The sequence below is a fragment of the Syngnathoides biaculeatus genome, chromosome 5, assembly GCF_019802595.1.
Source record: "Syngnathoides biaculeatus isolate LvHL_M chromosome 5, ASM1980259v1, whole genome shotgun sequence".
Taxonomy (NCBI): Eukaryota; Metazoa; Chordata; class Actinopteri; order Syngnathiformes; family Syngnathidae; genus Syngnathoides; species Syngnathoides biaculeatus.
In genome coordinates, this window is record NC_084644.1 from 28,295,711 (window position 1) to 28,321,134 (window position 25,424).

General features: G+C 42.5%; 1 protein-coding gene across 1 annotated transcript in view; it reads left to right on the top strand.

Moving 5' to 3' along the window:
- Positions 1 to 10,824: 10,824 nt before the first annotated feature.
- kcnn3 (potassium intermediate/small conductance calcium-activated channel, subfamily N, member 3) overlaps positions 10,825 to 25,424 on the top strand; it is a 91,194-nt gene continuing 76,594 nt past the window's right edge. Inside the window, exons 1-2 of the mRNA XM_061821115.1 lie at positions 10,825 to 11,306; positions 11,575 to 12,641. Coding sequence (XP_061677099.1) covers positions 11,604 to 12,641 — 1,038 coding nt within the window. The 5' untranslated portion in view covers positions 10,825 to 11,306; positions 11,575 to 11,603. The remainder of the gene's footprint in view (positions 11,307 to 11,574; positions 12,642 to 25,424) is intronic.

A 25,424-nucleotide genomic window follows, 5' to 3' on the forward strand; every position in this document is an offset into this window, starting at 1 on the left:
ACGGAGACTATTATGTCGCAAATAACAAAACCGTTTATGTACTCTGCAATTGTCCCCTACTTCAGCCTACATTTGGGAGAACTTTGGTGGTTGTAATGTCACTGAAAAGATGACTACTGTATTTCTAAAGCACCAGTGACCGCATAATCACAACGTGGATAACAATTTCAGGGATAAATGACAAATCCTCAATAGGATTTTGAAAGGCGGCACAATGGTTCAGCTGGTAAAGCGTTGGCCTCACAGTTCTGAGGTCCTGGATTCAATCCCCGAGCCACCTGTGTGGAGTTTGCATGTTCTCCCCATGTCTCCGTGGGTTTCCCCAGGGCACTCGGGTTTCCTCCCACATCCCAAAAACATGCAGCATTAATTGGACACTCTAAATTGCCCCGAGGTGTGATTGTGAGTGCGCCTGTTTGTCTCTATTTGCCCTACGATTGGCTGGCAACCAGTTCACGGTGTACCCCGCCTCCTGCCCGTTGACATATGGGATAGGCTCTAGCACTCCCCATGACCCTCGTGAGGATAAGCGGTGAAGAAAATGGATGAATGGATGCATGATTTTGAAAATCTAATGACTTGTTTGACCTCGTGGCGACCCCGAAAGGGACAAGCCGAAAGAAACCATCCAATTAAAACAAAAAATCTTATAACCAGATATACACACTGTAGTTAGAAAAGCAGTGTGTAGTACATGACTAAATTATGTCCATGGATTTTTCTGAGCCACTTATTCTCACAAGGGTTGCAGGAGTGCTGGAGCCTGTCCCGGCTATCTTGAGGCAGGAAGCAGGGTACACCTTGAACTGGTGGCCAGCCAATCACAGGTCACATAGAAACAAACAACCATTTGCACTCACAATCTTACCTAAGGGCAATTTTGAGTCTCTAATTAATGCATGTTTTTTGGGATATGGGAGGAAACTGGAGAGCCCAGAGAAAACCGATGTAGGCACGGGGAGAACATGCAAACTCCACACAGGCGGGGCCGGGATTTGAACCCCAGTCCTCAGAACTGCGAGGCCAACGCTCTACAGCTGAACCACTGTGCTGCCCGGTTATAATACATTTTCATTATTTTGCTACATTTTCATTAGGACTGACTTAATCTGAAACAAAATGCACTTCACAGTGATACTGCCGTCAGTCATCCTATTTGGTCAATGTAAAAGTATGGTCACGTGACAGTAGTTGTACTGCAGCATGTGAGTCACACAAACCAATGGCGTCACTTGGCTGAGGCTTTGGGCGCAGCTGACTCACGGGGCGCGCATGCAGTCATCCCTCAACGCTCACCCTGCATAAATTTTTACCATCACGCTGACATTTTTGGAGGAAGTGCAGCTAGCTTGCGCGCCACTTGTAAATATTGGGGTTGGTCGCAGCAGCAGTGAGACCACTCGCCTCTTCAATCACATTTGCCACTTTTGCATCATTCAACTAGGCCTTGATGGTATAAAAAGAAACCCAAACCAGATGTGGCATCTTATCACAGTTGTTAATATTGAAAGGGGCAAAGGAGGAGTACATACAAGCAGTTAGGCTCCAAAAAAAAAAAAAAAAAATCTAAATCATCTCTTGAGGGGGCTCGTGCTCCTGCCTCACATTTCAGAGGTTCGGGTTTTGAAGCTCATTGCCGGCCTTCCTCTGTGCAATATATTCTCCCTCTGCTTGTGTGTGTTTTCAGCTTTGTTACTTAAAACACTAAAATATACCAAAATCATCTTTCCCCAGAGTAATGAATGGAAATTACATTCCAACGTCCCCCAAAACACAACAAAACCTTGCACGCAGAGAAAAACAAAACTCCAAATTGGTTTTGACCTTCACAGACAGTTTTTTTTTTTTTAATCCAGGAGTTAGTCAGGGCCAGACCACAACACTTTCCTGAAATCCTCAGTAAGAACCTTAATAATACTCGCATTCTGTTTGCTGTGGTTGACAACTCACAAATCCCCCAAATCAAATACCTTCAGAACTCCTCACAGCTGATAATGAATGTCACTAAAAAGAAAATATATTCCATTGAGTTAAATATCAGCACAAATCAGTCAAAATGATGAAATGATACGACATCTGAAGCCTCAGGAAAAATATTACCATGTCAGAATTTTAAAAGATGTAGAAAAACTGTTCAGCAGTTGAGATTGCTCAATATCATCTTTTGGCTTAATATCATCTATTTTTTTTAATTTTACTTTTTAAGCCTGTCCTTTTCAGGTGCACGGTCTTGCACCTGAAAATGGTGGCTCCGTACGCCTTTGTGCTGGAACAGTTTTGCTCTGCAACAGATGTGTTTTGAAATTGTGGATTTGTGTATGTATGCGTCAAAAGACCTGTACGAACCTGTGGGTTAATATATTAGTGTAACGTTTGTTGCTGTTAGTGATTGTAGTACGAGTTATTAAGGCCTATTGTGCCGGTCTCTCAAACTCAATTTACCCTGGGGCCACCGGAGGCCCATTGTGGCCGAGGCTGGGCCGCAGCCTTTGCGCACACGCACGTGCGCGCAATTAAAAAAAAAAATCCAATCTCCTGAAACGTCTTTTTTTTTTTTAAACACAAAATAAGAAAGCAAGGTAGCTGAAGTACTAATAATTCTCTCTATGAGCTACGCAGATGACACACAGTTATAGTTATCAGTGTCTCCAGATAACTACAGTTCAATTGAGGTATTGTGCCACTGTCTAAATCAGATAAATAACTGGATGAGCCAAAATTTTCTTCAATTAACTCACAACAAAAGTGAGACAATTGTTTTTGGCAATAAAGAAATGAGAATTGCTGTTAGTAAACACCTGGACTCTCTATCTTTAAAAAACAAAGACCAAGTCCAAAACCTTGGTGTTCTGATTGATTCCCACCTGACTTTCAACAATCATATCAAATCAATCACAAAAACTGCGTTCTACCATCTGAAGGACATATCTAGAGTGAAGTCATGTATGTGTCAAGCAGACCAGGAAAAGCTCATCCATGCTTTTATCTCAAGTAGACTTGACGACTGTAATGGTCTTCTGACTGGACTCCCCAAAAAGAGTATTAAACAGCTGCAGCTCGCGTTCTGACAAAAAAAAAAACCGTCAGAGCATATAACGCCAATCCTAAAGTCCTTGCACTGGCTTCCAGTCAGCTTTAGAATAGATTTTAAAGTTCGACTACTGGTCTATAAATCACTAAATGAGTTAGGTTCTGAATACATGAAAGAAATGCTTACGGAATACAAACCCAGTCGGGCTCTGAGATCGACTGACTCAGGTTAGGTCAAATAGAGGAGCGCAGAGTCCAAAGCAAACATGGTGAAGCAGCATTTCGCTATTATGGCGCACACAAATGGAATAAGTTGCCAACGGAGGTGAGGTCAGCCCCAAGTGGGAATGTTTTTAAATCCAAGTTTAAAACTCTTCTTTTTTTTCTCACGCTTTTCAGAATATACAGTATCTACTTTTTGATCATATTACTTGCACTGTATGCGGCCTGGTCAATGTAATGCCCCCGAGAGCCAAACACCCCCACTCTGATTGGTAGATTCGTCAGCTTCACTCACAACACGGTAAAACTGCCATCCATGTAAAACTTGAGGGCCACACTAATATTAAACTTTCATAGTAAGGTGGGGGCCACAAAATATCATCTTAGGGGGCGGAAATCTCCCGCAGTCCGCCAATTTGAGACCATCGGCCTAAACTGATAGCCACTAGCGCAGAAAAAAACATTTTAGCTCCATCATTCCATAGGCTGCAGGGTTCAGAGCTTGGGGAAATAAATAGCATTTTATAGTCCATAAAACAGGGTTAGGCTGATTGGAAATATAATACTTTTCATAGGGATGACAGCGAGATTTTAGTATAGATTGTTAAAAAATATGTAATACTAATCAGCACATATATTTGCTTCATTCTGTCAGATGTAGACTACCATATAAGTCTATATCCATATCTATTTTATTATCTACCTGGAAGTAATATTGAAATCTGTGGTGGGCAAATGTTGAGTATTTTTGCGAGCGTCATAATCCATTATTCATTTTCTTGGGTGTTGATGGTTCCATAAAAAAGGGAGATTTCATCATCATAGTGAGTACAGATATATGAAAAGCAATAATAAAGGCCTTCACCGTTGTGGATGGATGCGTCGTGTAAGCATAGCGATCCATCTGGCCGTCGTCGTAGATTACGGTTCAGCACATCCAGGCCTCGTAATGCAACGCCGGCCTTTTAAGATGCCACACAGGAAGCGAGTAACAATGAAAATGTATTAAAGTGACCTCGCTGACATTCTGTACATACTGTACATGTGGTGATCTTCCCTTTCATCTGCAATTGTAGATCATTCACATTATACTTCTTGAGGTGACGACTTCACACTTTGATCCGCCATCTTCATCCTCTACACTAAATTTGAGACGTCACGTACTGTAAGAGCTCCTTCCTCTTCTTATGTGTTGCAAGTATCAGTGATTCTTTTTGTTGCTCACCATCCGAAATTAATCAAGTGTACGTGACGAGAATTCGTGATTTACACTTGAAACAATTAAGGCAGAGATGTCCTACTCATTTTTTCGTTTGCCTTTGCGCGTCACATAAGATCACATGGTGGGCCAGATCTGGCCCCCCAGGTCTTGACTTTGACACCTACGAGAATTAAGGAATACTTACGTATGATTTCATATATGAGCAAATGAAACATATTACTCTGATATAAGAACCTGTAAACCCTCCAACAGAGTTTGTGTGCATTTGTGATTTATGACATTTTTCTTCCATGGATTACTTTTGTGTATTGAGAAAATAAGTCGTGATTATTATTGTTATTACCAAGCAGCAGGATCAGGGGTGAAGGTCATGAGCAGAGGGCTCGTTGAGGGACTGGGTGACCCCATCGCGGCAGTGAGGAGAAGGTGATGAATTTGGTGAACAAGGATGAGGAAGATGTGGTGGTCTTATTGGGGGAGAAGAAAGAGAAGAGAACAGGAAGCAGCAATGCAAAATAAAAAAAACAAAGAAAAGATAATCATAATAAAATGTATAAATACCTGCCTTTCGTTTGGTTTTGATTGATTATTAAGCAACTAATTCATGAATAAGGCGGCACGGTAATTCAGCTGGAAAGCGTTGGCCTCACAGTTCTGAGGTCCCTGGTTCGATCCAAGACCCGCCTGTCTGGAGTTTGCATGTTCTCCCTGTGCCTGCGTGGGTTTTCTCCCTGGGTACTCCATTTTTACTCCCACAACCCAAAAACATGCAACATTAATCGGACACTCTAAATTGCCCCAATGTGGGATTGTGAGTCTGGCTGTTTGTCTCCATGTGCCCTGGGATTGGCTGGAAACCAGTTCAGGGTGCCAGTTGACATCTCCGATTGGTTCGGGCATTCCCCGCGACCCTCGTGAGGATAAACGGCTCAGAAAATGGATGGATGGATGGATGGATAATTCATGAATAATAATGCAAAATTCCAGTGTTAAGTACTATGCAATAAATGCCAAGGGCTCAAATAATTTTGCTTTTCTATTTTTTGCATCACCCAATAAATTTTTCTACTATTTTTGTGTTTCATGTTGAATTACATTCTGTTGTGTATTTAAAACAACCACACAACTTTGACTTTGATCAGTATAGCATGCAAAACGCCATAGACGGGCTAATGAATGGCATTGATTGTTTTAACCTTCTAAGCAAACATTATTCGAACATAAACAGTGGATTAAAACAATCAGTCTTCGATTGTGCGCACTTCGGGTATCTCCATCTAAACTCCCGGGCTGACCTTTGGACCCAGTACGTCCACGAGGGCACGCTGTATTAAAAAGAAAAATAGTGCCAGCTACTGGGATACTAGCACTCTCCCCATCTATAATGTACCATTACCTACTGTTCATGAAGTTATCCTTGTATTTGCTGAAAAAAGTCCAATATTTAGGCTAAAAAAAAAATCTCACCATTTCCTTATGATATTTTCATGTAGCTATAAAGTGCAACGCACAGAGGTTTCCACCCCTTCGGTTTATCCTCATCAGCGTCATTCATGTTCAGTGATGTTTGGTGAGATTTGTGCAGCCATATGTCCCGTTCTGTGTTTGCGCAGCTTTACGCTTCAAGCGATAGATTTCCATCAGCCGCAGGCCCATTTGTGTGTACACCAGCCTCACCATGGCAACACGCTGGCCCCCTTGACGCTCCCCTCATTGTACTCCATTAGTCACTTGTTCTCATATTTTCTCCTCCACCGTGCAGCCGACAACTAGTGGATATATGCTGTGAAGGGATGGGGGTGGGTGGGCAACTGAGGAATTCCCCTTTCGTTGAGTAGTCTCATCTGTCCGTGCTGCCCTCTAACCTAGGCCCGCACCGCTACGAGCACGCTGCAAAAAAACATCATGTGGCTTTCCAGTTTTCTGTCAAAGCCAATGTTACCCTGGAAACCATTTTTCCATTTACTCTCGCTTACTGTGTTGCATTTTGTTTGCCGACGTTCTTTCTTGGCTTGGCGCCCTTTCCCTACTTTTACAAGGGCAGTGCGACTATTAAGGACATTGTCTATGGGGTAGGATACCATGTATGGCAACATAACACTTTGTTGTTAAGTTAAATTAATTATGTCATAATATTTTTTTAAAAATTCTGTAGTAGTATTCAGAGAAACTAAAGTCAGAATAGTACCAGATGAAAATCATGTTTAAAAAATAAGGTTGTTCTGCTATGGGAATTTTTTTTATATTACCATCATAAACCTTTTTTTTCAAAAGACAAATTTTATTATTCCCATAACAAATTAGTATTAATATTCAAATGAATTACAATATTGTCTGCTGTAACATAAAGTTGTAGTACTGCTTGGAAAAAAAATCAATTTTATTCTTGTAAAATTGTAACTATTACTGAATTACATTGTTTATCCACTTTCTTCTTCACGTGGAAGTTCTGATTTGAAATGTCTGATGGGTCCAACTTTAATTGAGAATGTGAAAGCATATTGTATAAATGACAACTTTTCAAAATCATTTTTGTCCCCAAATGAATTCCCAAACAAAGCTTCCAATTACATCCTTGCCTCCCTGTCATTTGCAGTCATTTGTGCCCTTTTTTTTTTTTTTTTAAGACCTTTCGGATGCACTCCCCATTACGGGTCCAGTATGAGTCCATGCGCACAGTGTAGAAAGAAGCCTCTAACTAATTCCTCCCACCTACAACAACACATGAAATGATGCGACCGTGACATTAAAATTCGGGGTGGGGTGTGGACGTGGGGGGGCGGGGGTTCGGCGGTGAACTGACTCGACATTGAAAACGTGGCCCATGTCTTTTTATTGTGTGCATGACTAATACTTGTAAATTGTGCATGATGATCTGCGTTATTGACGCCTGTTGGCCTGACCTGCAATCAATATGTTCTCTAATCCATTCCCACACGTTTGAGATCCGAGCTCATCCGATTAGGGTGCACATTAGTGTGCACTCAACACCCGTCATGTATTCATAGCATTAAAACCAGGTAGATTAGTCTCATTAGCCAGGATTATGCTGAATAGACTCCATGGAGTTACAATTACACATTAATTAGTCATTCTAGAACTCCGTCACAAACCCTACGTCTACTTTTGTGGATGTGATCAGTTTGAAATATCAGCATGTACAGTGACCGAAACGAGTATTCAATACTTGACGATTTTTCAGATTAAACGGGTTTCCAAAGGTGCTATTGACCAAGTAATCCGTTCAAACAAAGAACATAGAGCAAATAAGATGAGAAAGTTAATTGAACATTACTCATGGTTTTCCTCCTGACAGCACTACCTGGGTAATTCCAGGTCTTTTGCAAGATCTCCACAGTTGGTCCTTGTCTCTTGGACAACTCTTTTGATTATTCTTTGCACTCCCCGGTCAGAAATCTTGAGGAGCACCTGATTGGGGCAAATTTATGGTGGTGCAATCGACTTTCCCAACCGTGCTCACTGGAATCCTCAGAAGTTTAGTGATGCGCCTGTAACCAATGCCATCGTTATGTTTTGCAACAATGACTTTGCGATGGACTTGAGACAGCTCTCTGCTCTTAACCATTACAGGACGCGTCTTGACCTGAAACCTTTTCGTAGGCCATCAATTAGGACTTATCCAGCTGATCTTCATTCCCACTGACAAGAGCTGGGGTGCTCTGTGAGTATTGATAGATTTTAGGTGTTGTCTCGAGTCTCCATTCCTTTTTGCACCACTCTTCTTTCCTGTTTTCATCATTTCTGATCTTATTTCTTCTACTTTCTTTGTATTTCGGGATTACATGTTTCCAACATTTGGCAAAGTTTTCTGGTCAATAGCACCTTTGGAAGTATTGTGAAAATTGTCATATGTTTATTTCAGCTACTGTAACTGTGCAATAGTTTTGAGTTTTTGGTCAATTCTACAACAGGTTTGTCTTTTTCAAATATTTTGTACATAAATGAAATAAACCATAATTAGTAAGTTTCTTTCGGCTTGTCCCGTTAGGGGTCGCCACAGCGTGACATCTCAGATGAACGCTCATATTTTTTTTTTTTGGCACAGTTTTTACGCCGGATGCCCTTCCTGACGCAACCCCTCTTGAGGAGTAGCAGCCCCAGTGAGATATGAACTCACGACCCCTGAATTACCAAACCAATGCTCTAACCCAGGGGTGTCAAACTAATTTTTCTTGCGGGCCACAATGTTGTTCCGGTTTCCCTCAGAGGGCCCTTATGACTCTGAAACAAAAATATTTAATCATCTCCTCATATTCACATCATCAATTTATGAACTAGTTTTGAAATCAGTAAATCAAGGGTAATGTGTTTTTCAACTATTCACGTTTGGTAACACAAAAATGCTTATAATATCTCAACTTTATCATTTATGATATATAACAATTTGAAATTTTGCTACAGATTTTTACAAGAATAAAGGCAATTGACACTCTAGATGTGGCTTCGTGGGCCACATAAAATCATGTGGCGGGCCAGATCTGGCCCCTGGGCCTTGTGTTTGACACCTGTGCTCTAACCACTGAGCTATGGGGCCTCTAATGAAATAAACCATAATTGTAGGCTCTAAATTGCCCCTAGGTGTGTGAGTTCTCCATGTGCCCTGTGATTGGCTGGAAACCAGCTCAGGGTGTACCCTGCCTCCTGCCCATTGACAGCTGGGATTAGCTCCAGCACTCCCGCAACCCTCGTGAGGGACTCATAAAATGGATGAATGGATGGATGGATGGATGGAAAACAGGAAAGGTTTACTCTGATTTGATTTCAGACAGTGAGACAAAAAAAATAAAAGGTCTGCTTTTTAGCTTATTGTTCAATTCAACAGGGTGACTAATGCAAAATGAGTATCATTATTTTACATATTTTCAGGTATTAATTGTGAGACTAATTTGAAATATATGCCTCAACTCATTAAAGGTTAGAAACCAATTTATAACATAACTAAGAGTTCTTGACATTAAACAGGAGAAAAAGTTAATAGCTTTTATGAAAAAAGTTAATAGCTTTTATTATGGTATGCCACATTCATTATGCGTTCAGTGACAGATTTAGGCATGCATTGACTCATTTTTCAGGGGCGCAAGTAATAGAACATTGCGTACAAAGCCATTATTGAATATCATCCAGTGTGAATACTTTTTGACATTTGTGTTTGGTGGTTTGCGGTGAAATGTTTCTGATGTCAAACACTGGGATGACGTTAGATGATTGCAACCCAAGTTCTCATACAAGTTTGAGATAAACCTGTCATAGATTTTTATTTTTATTTTTTTGCATTTGAAGTCCCACCTACACGACCCAAAATATATTTCCATGGCAGGATTTTTGTTTGTGTGCAAGATTAACTAAAACAATATAACAGATTTTTGCAAAAACTTTTTTTTTGGCTAGTCTGGTCTTGGGCCAAGGAAAAATAATATAGATTATGGAGGAAATTTGGTTCAAATGTTTGAATTGATTCGTTTTTTCAATTTTAAAACATTATTTTCAAATTATAATTATAATTGATACATATATGCATTGTTCAGCAAAAGTGATCACTTTACTTGTCTTTTCGAGGAATTGTATGATGCTAATTGTGGACTGTGTAGTTGCATTTCAAAATATCGTTAAATTAAATAATTGTATTGCTTTTTCCTGATTCCTGTAATACACATTGTAAAAAAAAAATGGAATGATAGCCTACAATTGGTCTAAAGTTTGTTTTGTCTTTGTTTTATCTGCATTAATTCATCCAACATAATTTTTTTTTCAAATTATTTTGCAGACTCCCAGTGGTCCTCTGACCCAGCCTGAACCCCGTTGCCCAAACAATACTTAATTTAGGAGGGACATTTTTTTTCATTTGTTTGCAAGGTTGAAAAATCCCCAAAAAGATTTCTGAAAAAAAATATTTTGAGAGGGGTTGGATGCTGGCAATGGAAGAATCGTTGGGATTGGTGTACACATCTGGTTTAAAAGTTGAATTCAATTACATTTGAGTTTTTTTTTTTTTTGGATTGATTTCTTTGTTGCGTATACATTACCTGGTACCTTTTAATTGTGTTACTAAATTATAGTGTATGAAAATGAGATACATAGATTCACTTCTGTAGTATTCGTCGGTGAGCCTTCTAAAATGTGCGATCGGTTTTTGGTGAAACCATATCTTGCTGATGTAACCTTCCCATCCTGCGTGACAAATTCAGGATACAGATCGTGGCCACCTGTTTTCAGCGCGTCTGTGTCTGCGTCCAATCGGAGCGAGCGGGGGTGGTCGGGCTGGGGGGAGGACTAGGAGGAAGGGGAGGGCACGGGAGGGTAGAGAAGTTGGAGGAGAGAGTGAGGGACGCTCATCCGCGTCCACGCAGAACACCCATTGAGTGAAAGCGCACGTTGCTCACGCCGAATTGCGCGCATTTTGCTTCTTGTTTTGTTTTGTCCTTGTTGTTATAGTTCGGGCCCGAAAGGAAAGCGCGGAGGGAGACGCGCAAGCCACAGGTCGCCCCCATCTCGCCATGGCTCCTCGTCTGCTAGCGACCACCGTGTCCGGCGGCGACATCGAGGTGGGCCCCGCGGACGGCTCGCCCGGAATGGGGAAGCACGCCGAGTGAAGCGCGCCGAACGAGGCGGAGAGGAGCGTCGGGACGCCGTGCTCGGAGCTCGAGAAGCGGGGTGGTGGACCTGTAGAGGTGGGGGGGAAGCCTCATGCACGGAGGCGAGAGGGGGGCAAAGAGGGAGGATGAGAACATGAAAAGGAAAAAAAGTGGGGTGCTCTGCCTTCATCCAGCCAAGTGACCCAACACATCTGCTCTGGGGGAGCGGAAGAAAAGAGGTGGGTAGAGAATATAGATGTGGCAGGTGTCGAGTTATGTCACGCTAAAAAAGAAAGTAGGTTATGATTTGGAATATCACGCAAGCTTCAGCAGTAGTCGTCGATGCTGCCAGCCAAAGCGTTCTCAGTCACATAACATGTAATAGTAAATCTCGCTAATCCGCTTCTCTCCTAATTGTGGGCAATTTCCTTCATCCAGTCTCCTCACTTCAGTTCCACCTGATGCTCCTCGAGCCTTACCGTGGCGATTTTTGTTTGTCTTCACCAGACGAGAGGTACACGATCACAGCTGTGACCATGGAGCCTCCCCCCTCTCTGGGCCTGGCTCTCCTCGGAGGCGGCGAGGACGAAGACCAGCGTTTCCTCCTCCCCCTGGCAGGGATCTCCCACCCGGTGGCCCCCGTCGCCCAGGGTCCGGGGTCCAACCACTCCAACCACATGGCGGCGTCCAGCCTCGGGCGCCTCAACGGCAGCAACCCGTCGCCGTCCCCCGCCGCCACGCCCTCATCCCTGCCTAAGTTGTCGTCGGCGGGTCCGCCGCCCATCCCCAACGCCCTTCACCCGACCACCACCCCGCTCTCCTCCTGCTTGGGATCGCAGCACAGCTTGAGCGGGGACAACTCTCCCATCTACAACGCCCTCTTTTACTCCACCCACTCGCCCTCCATGGATCGCGAGCGGGACCGGGAGCGCGGGTGCAAGCACAGACAGGCCAGCCCCCTGGTCCACCGCAGGGACAGCAACCCATTCACCGAGATCGCCATGAGCTCCTGCAAGTACACGGGCGGCGTCATGAAGCCCCTGAGCCGTCTCAGCGCCTCCCGACGGAACCTCATCGAGTCGGACAGCAGCAGCGAAACCAAAGAGGGCTGCGTTTCCGCTGTCGCCGGGGGTCACGACCGGCAACGAGAACTCCCTCCTACCTCTTTGGCCACCCACTCCTCCACAAATCAACCGCCCCTCCAGAGCCCCCCAGAGATTGTCATTTCATCAAAAGAAGACTCGCCGTACCCCAGGGGAGGATATGACATCGGCGACACCACCTCCAACCAGATGTCCATCTACCACCAAAACCACTCACTGGTGGAGAGTCGCCGAGCGCAACCAGGGCGGGTGGGCAGTCAGGGTGGCTCCGGGGCAGTGGGACCCGGGCCCAGGGCCGGCACCACCAAGGCCACCAAACGCAAGAACCAAAACATTGGCTACAAACTGGGCCATCGCAGGGCGCTGTTTGAAAAGAGGAAGAGATTGAGTGACTACGCCCTCATCTTCGGGATGTTCGGAATTGTCGTCATGGTGATTGAGACAGAGCTGTCCTGGGGCGTCTATACCAAGGTGAGACCATGCCTCTGATGTCCTGATCCTGTACAGAACATGTTTAACCATTTGAGATGTAATGGGTCCAATGAAATATTTTATCCAACTTTTGTCAACAGGGGACCTGACTTTCCCATTGTCATGACCCACTTTTATTTGAGTTAAGAACAGTAAAAAAATTGTAATGGTAAAAACCTATGTACAGTATATCATATTTTAAAACAAGTTCAAAGTCACTCTTTTCAGAGCACCTTATATCCAGGAGAAACTAAGGATGATCATGACTCAAAAATGACCATTGTGAAATTAGATATTATAATTGCAGCAAATATGGCCACAAAATTTCACTTACAACTTGACTCTGATGTCTTTTGTAAGAAAGTGCTACACAAATAGTTTGATAGTCAATAACCTCGAAACGTCCTGTATTTCAAGGACCCCTGTTATTTTTTACTACCTGTCTGCGAAACGCTCACGGTGGCTGCACGTCCCGATTCTGGATTCTGACCCACCGGTTGGGAACCACTCCATTAGAGAAGATCTCATGTGATCTCAGCAGGGTTTTCCCAGTGTGAAGATCGCCAGCTTCTTTTTCAAGGGTCGTACAAGCTTGCATTACCGAAATTGTAGCCTCTTGTTTCTATCATGATGATGTCAGCAAAGATTTCACTTGACAACTAAAAACCTGCGGATTTGACATTTTGAAACACGCTAGGCACAAGTAAAATCAAACACCGTATTATAGGAATTGCAAGCTCTCGTCTTGGCTGAGTTTGCACATTCTCCTGGTGGTTGTGTGGGTTTGTCATAGGGCACGCCAGCTTCCTCCCACATTTAAAAGGCCATGCATGTTAAGGTTCATTGAAAACTAAAATTTTTTAGAAAAGATGTGAATATGAGTGTGAATAGTTGTTTTCCTATATGTGCCCAGTTCCCTGAAATGGACTCAACGCATGGAAACGCATTAAGTACTCCAGGTGGAAAGGTCGTATGGCGTAACAATTTCCACTGTCAATATGTTACAAGCTACTGGGATGCTATCTGACAGGTATATCGACGCCACTACTTTTCAAGGTTGAAATAGCATTGTTTACTTTTCAAGGATGAGGAGATATCCCCCCCAACCAATACAGCGCTGTGCCGGTGTGTTCAGTGGAAAATGGGTTTCGAGTTTAGACACGTTTCCCAAGTCATGACTGGAGGTTAGAATGCCACCTTTCACTGAATGCAGAAGTGCCGCCTGCATATAGAGTCCATCGGTTGGCGACCAGTCCAGTGTGTACTGCACCTTCTTGCGCAAAGTCAGATGGGATAGCCATCATCTCAGTTGCCATCCCAATGAGGGCAAACGCTATAGATAATGGATGGATCTGCTGGTCTGTCATGACAACAGTAGTTTTTGCTTGCCGTAGAAACTACAACCTGTTGATTTTACGTTTTTTTTGGTTCAGTGAAAGCGCGATCATAGGCTTGATTGTGGTCTTGGACCTCGTGAAAACCTAGATTTGGGGACTTTCCTCGAGACGAACCAAAGTAGGTCCAATGTATGTCAGGTTCAAGTTCCATCACATTCTTTTGGCCATGTTGTGAACACAAGGTCTGGATTTGGCTCCTGGGTACTCCACATTTGCTGTACACTCTTCAGGGCTCTTCAGGAATGGCTTAAATGCAAAGAACACAAGACTTAAATGGACTCCATTTGAGTTTCATAATGGGGAGTGTAAGCTCAAGTAGTGATGGTGGCTTGAACACCACAAACTGCGAGTTGAATGTGTTTACACAGGTGGCTCAGATAACAACCGGAGCATTATGGGAATTGTAGGTTTCAGTGTCATACCAAATGAAACAATGTCAGTCAGAGTTTTTTTTTTTTTTTAATTTTCTGGCTTGAAAATTGCCATTTAGTGTCTGAGGTTTTAAAAGAATACTAATGAGTTGTATTAGGGTTGATAGGTTGTAGTTGTGGCTGTCATTACTGTCAATCTGTCTTGGAAGGTAAAATCTGAGGGTTTGGCATTTTAGATCTTTTTTGGAGCAAAGAATCAATGAAATACTGTGCAGGTGTATTGAGGGAAGTGTAGGCTCCAGTCCTCGCTGTCAGGATGAAATACCGTAGTGTTGCATTATGTGTCGGGTCTTGTGTAATGGCTGTGTCGCTGATGTCAGTGGTGTTTACCTGGCTTTGAGATCACACTGTGCTGGGTGTCATTTTGGGTTGCTGTTTATTTTTCAAGGTTATTTCGAAACAACATAATGGCGAGTATATGTCATGATGATATCGTCAAACTTTACTCAGCTTGGAGCCTACAAAAACTGTTTGCTAAATTTTGGGTTGTGTCAATAGACATCGACAATTAGCCATTAGCCTATTAGTTCTAGGAAATACTGTGGAGTTGCACTATGGGAAATGTAGGTTCAAGTGTAGCCTGTCTGGGAGACTTACGTTCATACGGCAACACACATAGAAGTTGAAATCTGATTGGACAAAACAACAAAAACAAAAACCCTTAAATGACTGGAGGCTGCTCAGCCAAACACACAAAAACAAATGAATACAGGAGACTGTTGGAAATAAATTAATACAATTTTATGTAAATTGCGTCTGCAGGTCAAGTGCTTTTGATAAGGATTAGGCCAGCAGAGCAGGTTCTGAAGGCCACACAGCACGCCAGTGCAAAGAACCAAGTAAATAGTGTGGAGTTTAATTATGGAAGTTTCGTCTATTTTGATGGCTGTCTAGGTGATGTCAGCAGGGAGTACTTAAAGCTTAAAGCATTGGTTCCAAAATGAAAATGATTCCTTGGAAATGAACGAAAACATGAACAACAGCTGGGTGTAACTAAATAATAAGTGTTCATGGTAGTTACTGGTCACCCCACGCCCCGCCTGTCATATGTCCCCTGGTGGCGCACCTCTCAGTTTGAAAACCACTGGTTTAAAGAATACAAACAGGTGATTTTGGCATTTTGAAATCATAGCACAGATCCAATTAATTACCATCGTGTTCCATTGTGTGAAGTGTAATCATTTGTGTAGATACTGTCTGGCTGATGTGAACAGATGCTACTTGGTTTAAAAGCTCCAAACTGGGGTTTGACATTTTGAAATAGCAGCAAGGAACCGGTTAAATACTGTAGCGTATTCTCCAGTGTACGGTCAAGTTGACATTGGCAGGGCTTAAATGGCTGCAAGACTACAAATAGTGGGTCTGGTATTTTCCTGGACAGTAATGGCAAAGAACCAATGAAATACTTTGGTGTTGTGTACTAGAAAGTGTGTTCCCTTGTTTTCTTACCTTTACCTTTCTTAGAAACTACAAACTGACGCTAGTGTCTAGTGCAGGGGTGTCAAACTCATTTTTGTTGCGAGCCATGTTGTAGTTACGGTTTCCATCAGAGGCCTTTTACGACTGTGAAACCAAAGAAACCTGAACTGCCTCATCATTATTGCACATGAAATTTATTCACTAGTTTTGCAATTAGAAATCAAAGGTAATGGGTTTTTCAACTATTGTTGCTTGGTAACACAAAAATGCTTGCAATATCTTGCCGTTATCATTTATGATATGACATTCTGAAATTTTTGTACAGATTTGAACAAAAATCATGCAAGTTGATAAACGTGATTTGCCTTTGTGGGCTACATAAAATTGTGCGGTGGCCGGATCTGGCACCCGTGCCTTGATTTTGACACCTATGGTCAAGTGGAAAGTTTTTGCTCCGTAGATATCCAATGAAATATTGTTGAGCTGCATCGTGCAAATGTGTGATCAACTTGAAATTACAGGAGTGCATGTTTTGGAGCTTCAATTAATTATCCATTTGAATCTCTTCTTGATGTGATTTACGTTTGACAGCGACTTACCAGTGCTTGAGCGATTCTTTGGGTATGACAAGAAGATGGAGTGAAGTATGATGAAGTTCTAGGGCTCAGACGCTGGAGTTGTGCACACAGTGATGTAATAGCACGATAAAGAGGACAAGGGGTGGGCATTGTAGATTATCAGTAGGAGGCCAGCATCTAATTTGTCTTCGTAATGGTGAGTGTAATAAGATGAATCGCCCCCCCAGCAGCTATTGTCTGTTTGTCTTGGCTCGTCCCCCCGTCCTTGTCGCGGCCTTTGTTTTAGCGTGACATAGCACAAAAGGTCGGACTCAGCTCATAAAGTGGAAACATTACTTCACGTATGGATCAGCGATCACACGGTGGAGGATATGGGCAGGTAGACCATCGAGAATTTGCCAAGGGGGCGTGTCTGATATCTTCCATCTGGCGGTAAAAAGACATTATGATTAGTGCAAGGAATATATGCCTCTGTTATCCCGACTGCACCACATTTCAGCTTTTACCCCCATTCATTACATTATGACTGTCCCAGACTCTTTTTCATTGAGGGGAATTCACAGTCTGAATTGTTTCTCTCAATACATCATTGTCTCTTTTCTTTCTCCCCGTCGGCCTTTGCTTGATCTTTCTGTCTCTTTTCTACGCTCTTCATTTGGCTTGCTTTCTTATGACCTCACTTTTTCTTTCTGTTCGTCCAGTGGCTGTCAAAGTGGGGGGAGTGTGATCGGAGAAGAGAATTGAAAGGTTTGATGTGTGTGTGTGTCGAGGGTCGCAGGCAATAATGAAAAAAAGCCCGATTTAGGTTCTGAAGCTATGAGCAACGCCGCTACACACATCGTGACAGGGAAGCTCGGGCCAATCAATTAGAATTGATCGACCGCTGTGAATCTTAGCGTGGAGAGTGACGTCGTTGTCGGCGTTATCTTCCCATTGATACATTTTTGCATAATTAGGTCTCCATGCAGCATGCTATTATCCCTGTAAAATATTGAGTATTTACATTTTTACAGTGATCCAAATGGTTTGTATCTCCATCCTCAACCATGCAAATGTCCGGTATTGAGGGTTGGTAGTGGACATTCCAGAAAGTCATTCAATTATCTGATTGTTGACAGAATATCTACAAATTACTGTCTTCTAACTGGGAGGGACAGGTGATTTTTTTTTTTTTTTTTTTTTTTAGTCTTGCATTGAGACTCTAGATAAATGAGTTATTATTTTTTTTACAAAGACAACTACGACCTTACTCCGAATAGTCCTATGCCTATATGTTTCACTCACTAGAATCTTTGCACCCCCGACAAAGTACTGTCATTGTTCCATCCAGGGCCACGATCCACCTATTCCATGATACCCCGATGCATGCTGCGAAGTTCAGTTTTTCCATCAGGGGTCATTTCTGTCTTTATAAAGTTCTTCAAGAACTATAAAACTATATTCAACAATGCAATGCAAAGGGCTAACAAATGTTTATTAAAAGATTGCAATTGTTTAAATTTAGGGATCGTAAAGCGGGCCGAGTAGCTGTGGTGATAGAGGACACATGAGTTGCAATTTTTCCATAAAAAGTAAATGTTGTCGGTAATTTTGTGCGATGGACGTCACAATGACATTCTGAAAATTGCTGGATTTTGATTCACTGTACTCTTGAAGGCTAAATGAAATGCTGTGCAGCCTTTGCATGACACTTCTGGGAAAATGAAAACTATACAAATATTATAAGTCACTGAATATTGAATATTTATTCAGTCAACAGCTTCAGTTCAAAAGAGGTTGGTTTTGGTCGGAACCTTTTGTTTTTTTTTCATGCGGTTCCATAACCCGTTTGTATTTTTTTGTATAGAGTTACAAGGCAGCCAGACACTTGCTGACAAGTACTACAACAAATGTCTGGAATTCTGTTTTTGTCTTTGTTCGTCATCACCTCTCTGTCAGGCCTTCTTCTTCTTTTCCTTTCAGCTTGTCCCGTTCGGGGTCACCACATCGTGTCATCTTTCTCCATCTAAGCCTATCTCGTGCATCTTCCTCTCTAACAAACACTGTCCTCATATCCTCCCTCACAATTATGCATTACTCGTAAACTCATTGTAGTACTATTTGCACATCTGTTGTTGACCAATACTGGCCACTCGTTCCTGAGCAGCATGTGCAACATTTACACAATCGACATTTTCCCAGATTATCACACTACTCGTCACTTGAAACTGCACCCATTTCCTGGCGTCCTTGCACAATGGTCATTACAACAGATTATTGTTCTATTAGTCAACGGAAACTGTTGTAATTGCTGGAAAACTGTGCACCTTTTTTAACATTGTTAAAAAAAATGGACCAGCATTACCACATTACTGTTAAAATTGTATTGCTCAGTGACCGTTTATTACGTCTTTATGTCTCAAAAAGAATTCTCTGTTTATTATCTGTTTTCATACTAGAGTAGCTCCGACTACTGGAGACAAATTCCTTGTGTGTTTTTGATATTTGCCGATGTATTGGATTGGGACTCTGTATCGACAGATACTTAAAATCGAGTGAATTGATCAAGACATTCCTATTTATAGTTTCATAGAATGAGCATTTTTGTGTTAAATTATGTTTTTTTTTTTTTTCCTGTGGCGATTCCTTGATGTTTGTTTGTTTTTAGTTCCGGTGACTCCCATACGGCCCACGGGGGTTTCGGTTGCCCGACCCTAATCTCATTTGACTGGTGCATGTGCTCACCTGGATAAATGAGAGGAAACAAGCCTGCAGGTTGTTGTGACAGATGGTTTGCAAATGGGGAAACGGGATGGGTTGCAAACAGCTTCGAGCAGGCCTTCCCATGCCCATGATGGTCTTCAGTGATGATTGAACTATTGATTGTTGATAATCACATAACCACATGCGCCATCCATCCCCGTGCACCACTTAACATGGCACACGACAAATGGATGCTGCCGTTGTAAGTTGCTTTATTTTACGCTACTGACAACTAATGAATAACTTGGACTGGAAGAAATGGATTCATCCATGTTTGCTCTCAAGGCCTTTATGTATTTCATCACAATGTTTGAATTAATCTTATTTTGTTGTTGTTCTTGAGCAGGTCCTGCTGCTCTGTGTAGTGTCCCAAAATAGAAATGAAGAATAAGAATGGAACTAAAGAGGATGTGTTGCTTGTATACCCGTCCGTGCATGTGCATGGAGGAGGGCAAATACTGTACACAAACAAATACTGAGCACACAGCCTAATGCGATACAATACAAATACATGTCATTATAAAGGTAATAATGCTGTTACGACCGACACTGTCAGAGGGGTCATTTGCAGTGGTATATTTTTTTCAAGTTTACCTTAGCTGTGTGCACAGATTGTACATATCGTATCATTCTTCCGCTCAAAAAAGTCGTCCATGAGAAAATTTGGATTGCGGATCCCTTAATTGTGTTCGAGTTAGCCAGTCATTTGCTGAGCCTTTACACCATATTGAATCATGAAATAATTAACGAGTAGGGAAAAAGTGAACCGTCTGGCAGAATTTCAGCTTTTCATACAAAAGGCGGCTTTGAATACTCAAACTTGATTGGTTGCTACGCTGTGCATCTGCAGTCTTTGCGGCTCGCTTTATTGCTGCTCACTAAGACCGCATGACTAATTTCCATTCATCGTTTGTGCCAAAGGAAGAGGCCATTTCAGTTTTAGGAAGTTCTAGACTTTTGCTTTGTTTATTATTTCACAATTGGTCATTTATTTTTGTTGGGTTTCGTTAAATAATGCACCCAGTTTTTCAAGATACAAGCTGTCGTTTGGCTGATTAGTGTACTTTGACATGCACGCTAAAATTTGAGACACCAGTACTGTAAGTATGGTGGCAGTGAGCTCAACGCAACTCAGTCCACAACACGCAACAGTTTGGCAGATAGTAAATGATTATTTTTAAAAAAGATGCTTCAAACTTTTTTTTTTTTTTGCCTCTACCAGTTAGAGTTTCCTCTTAAATTAAAAATAAAATAAAGAGAATTACTCGTTTGCTTAAAACAGCCACATACTGTTTGTAATATAGCTTAAAGTCTGCAAGCTTATTGCTTATACATAATGGGAAATTCCATAGAAGGGCTAACAAATTCTATCGAGGGGATGGTGCTATGTCATTCTAAGGATACGGATATTTTAAATCAAACAGTACATCAACACTTTTAGACAGACAATGTAACAATAGTCACAGGCATATATTTTTCATCCTCTGCGAAATATGACAACTTACTGAGTTACTTACAGTAATTGTGAAACTTATTTGTGTCTTAATTGTTAATTATAAAAGTCCCATTTGTGTTTATGAAGTGCAGCATTTTAGTGCTCTTTATTAAAATGTACAATTGGATTTTTTTGGGGAGAAGCTTAACCTGTTTAATGGCATTTCTAATCATTTCAATGGGGAAACAAAACTAGAGAAAAGATTGTTTTGAGTTATGAGCATAGTCATGCACCATATGGAACACAATTCGAGGCACCAATGCATACTCATGTATTTTTATTTATTAGATAATTGGTTAGTTAATTATGATTGACTTTATAAGCAATTTTATACCAGGAATATTTTCCAGTAACATGCATACTGTCCTAAAATGATATAAATAATAACTAATTTTAAAAGTCGTAACTCAAAAGGTTCAGCACGACATAACATTAACTTCATAAAACAAGTGATGAAAGCATTCGGCGAGTGATGCTGAATGACTGCTCCGATTACTTCTTCTCTCGCAGAAATGAAAAAAAAAAAAAAACAAAACTAAAGCAGGGCAGCAACTGGAAAGTGTTCTGAGGTCCCGGGTTCGATCATGGTCCCGCCTCTGTGGAGTTGGATGTTTTCCCCGTGCTTGCGTGGGTTTTCTCCGGGCACTCCGGTTTCCTCCCACATCCCAAAAACATGCAACATTAATTGGACGCTCTAAATTGCCCCTAGGTGTGATCGTGAGTGGGGCTGTTTGTCTCCATGTGCCCTGCGATTGACTGGCAACCAGTTCAGGGTGTACCCCGCCTCCTGCCCGTTGACAGCTGGGATAGGGTCCAGCACTCCCCGCGACCCTTGTGAGGATAAGAGGCTAAGAAAATGGATGGATGGAAAGCTAAAGCAAAAGATGCAGCATTAATAGCTGAAGTGAGCCTTTACCAGGCATATTTCCCCCTGAAATTTAGGTTCAATTCTGGTGTAATCATCCAGTTTGGCGTTAGTCCAAATTTGTATTGTTCTGCCTCGGCAGAGGTGTAAACTCTATTAAGTTCCACCCCATGCGGTTGCGTGTAAGTGTACCATAAATGTCCTGGGCTCACTTTTCACCGTCAGCGACCCTGACACCTTCAAATGTAGCTCAACACCAATAAGAGACCTCTTTGATGACATTCTATTACAGGAGTTTTCCAGCGAGGGCATAGCGTCTCCGTGTGAGAATAAGCGAGGCTGCTCGCACACTCGGGACTCTAGCGTGAGGCTTGTCAGATCAATACATCATTGGAAGAAGGCCCACGTTGCTCCTCGGTGGCCCCCGGGGCCCCACTGGGACGTGTCTCGGGCCCGCTGATGAAAAACTAGCAGCTATTCTGGGGGAATACACAGCTGTTGTCAACATCACCTGTCATTACGCGCTTACTGTACAGATGGCTGCTGTGTGTGTGCGCACATTTGCGTGGCAGCTACGAGGAGTGTTTTTTTTCCCTTTCTTGTCAAAAGCATAAGAGGTATTTTGTCGACTAAAATGAGACGAAAAGTAAAACTACTTTGGTGGCAAAATCACAACTGAACCTAATTTTTGTTTTTGTCGCTGTCGCAATGCTCTTGCAGCTGTTTATTGAAAAGAGAAAAAACGTCAAATGCACGGATACAAAATGAAAAACTTCCCGAGAGGGCGATGCCGACTTCAGCTCCTGACCTCACTCACTAGGCCAAACCTATTTAAGGGACACATTCGACTACAGAAGTACAGTAACTATACATTACCAAACCATTTTATTTAATTCCTTTCTCTCATTATATTTTTTATACAATACAGGATGGCATTTCCAAAATTAAAATGCTCTAATGCTAGCAAACTAGCAAACCATAACTTCCATCCATCCATTTTCTTAGCCGCTTATCCTCACAAGGGTTGCGGGGAGTGCTGGAGCCTATCCCAGCTGTCAACGGGCAGGAGGCAGGGTACACTCTGAACTGTTTTCCAGCCAATCGCAGGGCACAGAGATTAACAGCCGCACTCACAATCACACATGGGGGCAATTTAGAGTGTCCAATTAATGTTGCATGTTTTTGGGATGTGGGAGGAAACCGGAGTGCCCGGGGAAAACCTACGCAGGCAAGGGGAGAACATGCAAACTCCACACAGGCGGGTCCGGTATTGAACCCATGACCTCAGAAGGCCAACGCTTTCCAGCTGAGCCACCGTGCCACCTCAAACCATAACTTGCCTTTCTATTTTTTAGCACATCAAACACAGATTTTACACACCATAATTTCTTGTTTTCCCCAACACACTGAAAGTGGCCTCTAACAAGGGATTGCTCCAGAATGTTGTGTGCATCCGTGTTTATTATCTGGGAAGCGGGGCTGCTTATGAGTTCCCAAAATGTGATTAAAGCTGATCTTCTTGTATGCGGAGAGGCCATATTGATGGCAGTTGGTGGTAGTATGTTGTCACTACACAATGTCGTGCGTTCATGTGCGGGACAATGTTGTGTGCGGCCATCTTATGTGAGTTATATGTTCCATGTGCAGTGATAAAGATAATCTTACGTTATGTGAAGATGATCTTTATTGGCTCTTGATGTCTTATTAGTTTCTGACATGATGACTTCACAATGCTATGCGCATCCATGTCTGTGTTCTGGGGAGCTGCACGAGCAAACAGTTCCCACTACAGTATTAAAGGTTATATTTCATCATGTGGAAATGTTCACTGCAATTCTTAGAGGGTGCTGATGTTCCTCCCCTAAGGGATCCTAAAAATGTCTCCAACTCCCCAGGGGTGTGTGTGTGTGTGTGTGTGTGTGTGTGGTGTGTGTGTGTGTGTGTGTGTGGTGTGTGTGTGTGTGTGTGTGTGCATTTTTAACCCAGCAGGTTCCCTTCATTACCTCCCGTAGCCCCGCCCCTGAATCCATGACATTTCTGGCACAGATTTCCAAGGCAACCTTTTTTCGACTCTTTCTTCCAGCCGCCTGCCAAGCACTCCCCAAATACCGCCAGGGAATTAGATGACCTGGCTATTGACGTATATATTCTCCAGGGGGGTCATCAATTGCTTCTGTACTCGTGTGCCACCTCTCCTAGTCGTCGCCGTCCTCCTCCTCTCCAGAAGACCCCCATCAGGCTTCTGAGGGCCACCGCATCCCTCGGATCTCCCTCGTTCACTGCTACTCTGTCTGCATATAATTCTTTAAGTAATGGTAAAGACATGTAGCTTTTTATTCTAATTTAGTATGTTTTATGCTGCTTCGATTTTATACGGTAAAGACATAACAGTTAAGTGCACCACCGTAAAAAAAATGGCTTCATATCAACCATGAACATTGCTCTCAAATGCTGAAGATGCAGCACATTTGCAATAATGTTCTTAGCTATTCATTAAACTCTTACATTACTCATTACACCTTTGTCTTTATTTATTCATAATAATGGAAAATACATGCTGTTTTCCTGACATTTTCCCAAATTCATACATATCTCAGAAATAATATCCATTTAGTTGTCTGCTATTGTGTAAAAGCAAAATGACTACCACATCTTGGCGCTTCGGATCACAGATCTCTCATCTGTATTACAATAACATTATGAGTCATTTTCTTCCTTAGAAGCACTAAAAATAATTATATTGTGGCACTTTGCAGTAAATCCCATGTCATGTTAGGTCCCGACAGAACCAAGATGGCATCTATTCTTGTGGTCGACTTGGTGAGGTGCACCCTGGTATTTTCTACTTTTTTGTCTTTTTCGGTGGTCTCTGGACTCACTCTGAACAGCTGTTAGTGCAGATTTAAAGAGGATACTTTGACTTTATACACCCACCAAGTCACATCACCGACCACTTCCACATCTCCGACTCCTCCATTGACGATCCACGAACAGGACGTGAGGCGCATCTTCAAACAACAAAAGATTAACAAAGTGGCGGGCCCAGACCTTGTGTCCCCATCCTGCCTCAAAGTCCAACTTGCTCCAGTCTTCACAAAGATTTTCATCAGCTCTTCACCATCATCCCGGTCCCCAAGAAACCTGCAATCTCAGGTCTAAATGGCTTCAGGCCCGTTTCCTTGCGATCGTTGATCATGAAGTCCCTCAAAAGCCTCGTGCTTGTGTGCCGGCGGCCCACAATTTTATCTTAATTCTATGGACATGACCCCCACCCAACAAAAGAAAAAAAAACCTAGATCATGGGAGGTTGGCTGCTTGAAAAGTAAATCTTGGGGCATAAATGTTTGGGCACCTCTGTTATAGTCTATCGGACGACTCGTGACGTGAAACCGCATACACTCCTTGAAGTCTTGACACCCTTTGCAGAATGGGCAATGCCCTGGATTATCGCTCTAATGGGCATTCTAATTCTAATGCTAGAAGATTGTATACTTTGCACAATTGTCAGTTTAAGTAAAGAAAAAAAAGTTCCCTGTCAATTGACAGTCTGTCTGCTGTCATACTCAACATGTACGTCATATTAGGGTGGCTCCAACTACCGGAGACAAATTCCGTGTGCATTGTTTACGTACTTGGCCAATAAACACGAGTCTTATGAATGCACCTGCAGTGCGTATGTACACACACACATAGTTTTTTTTTTTTCCCCTTCCATCCTTCCTGCTTTTCCTCATGATGGAGCCTATCCCAGCTGACTCTGGGCGAGAGACAGAATACACCCTGAACTGGTTGCCAGCCAATTACGGGGTGCATATAAGCAAACAACCAATCCCACTCACATTCCCACCTACAGCCA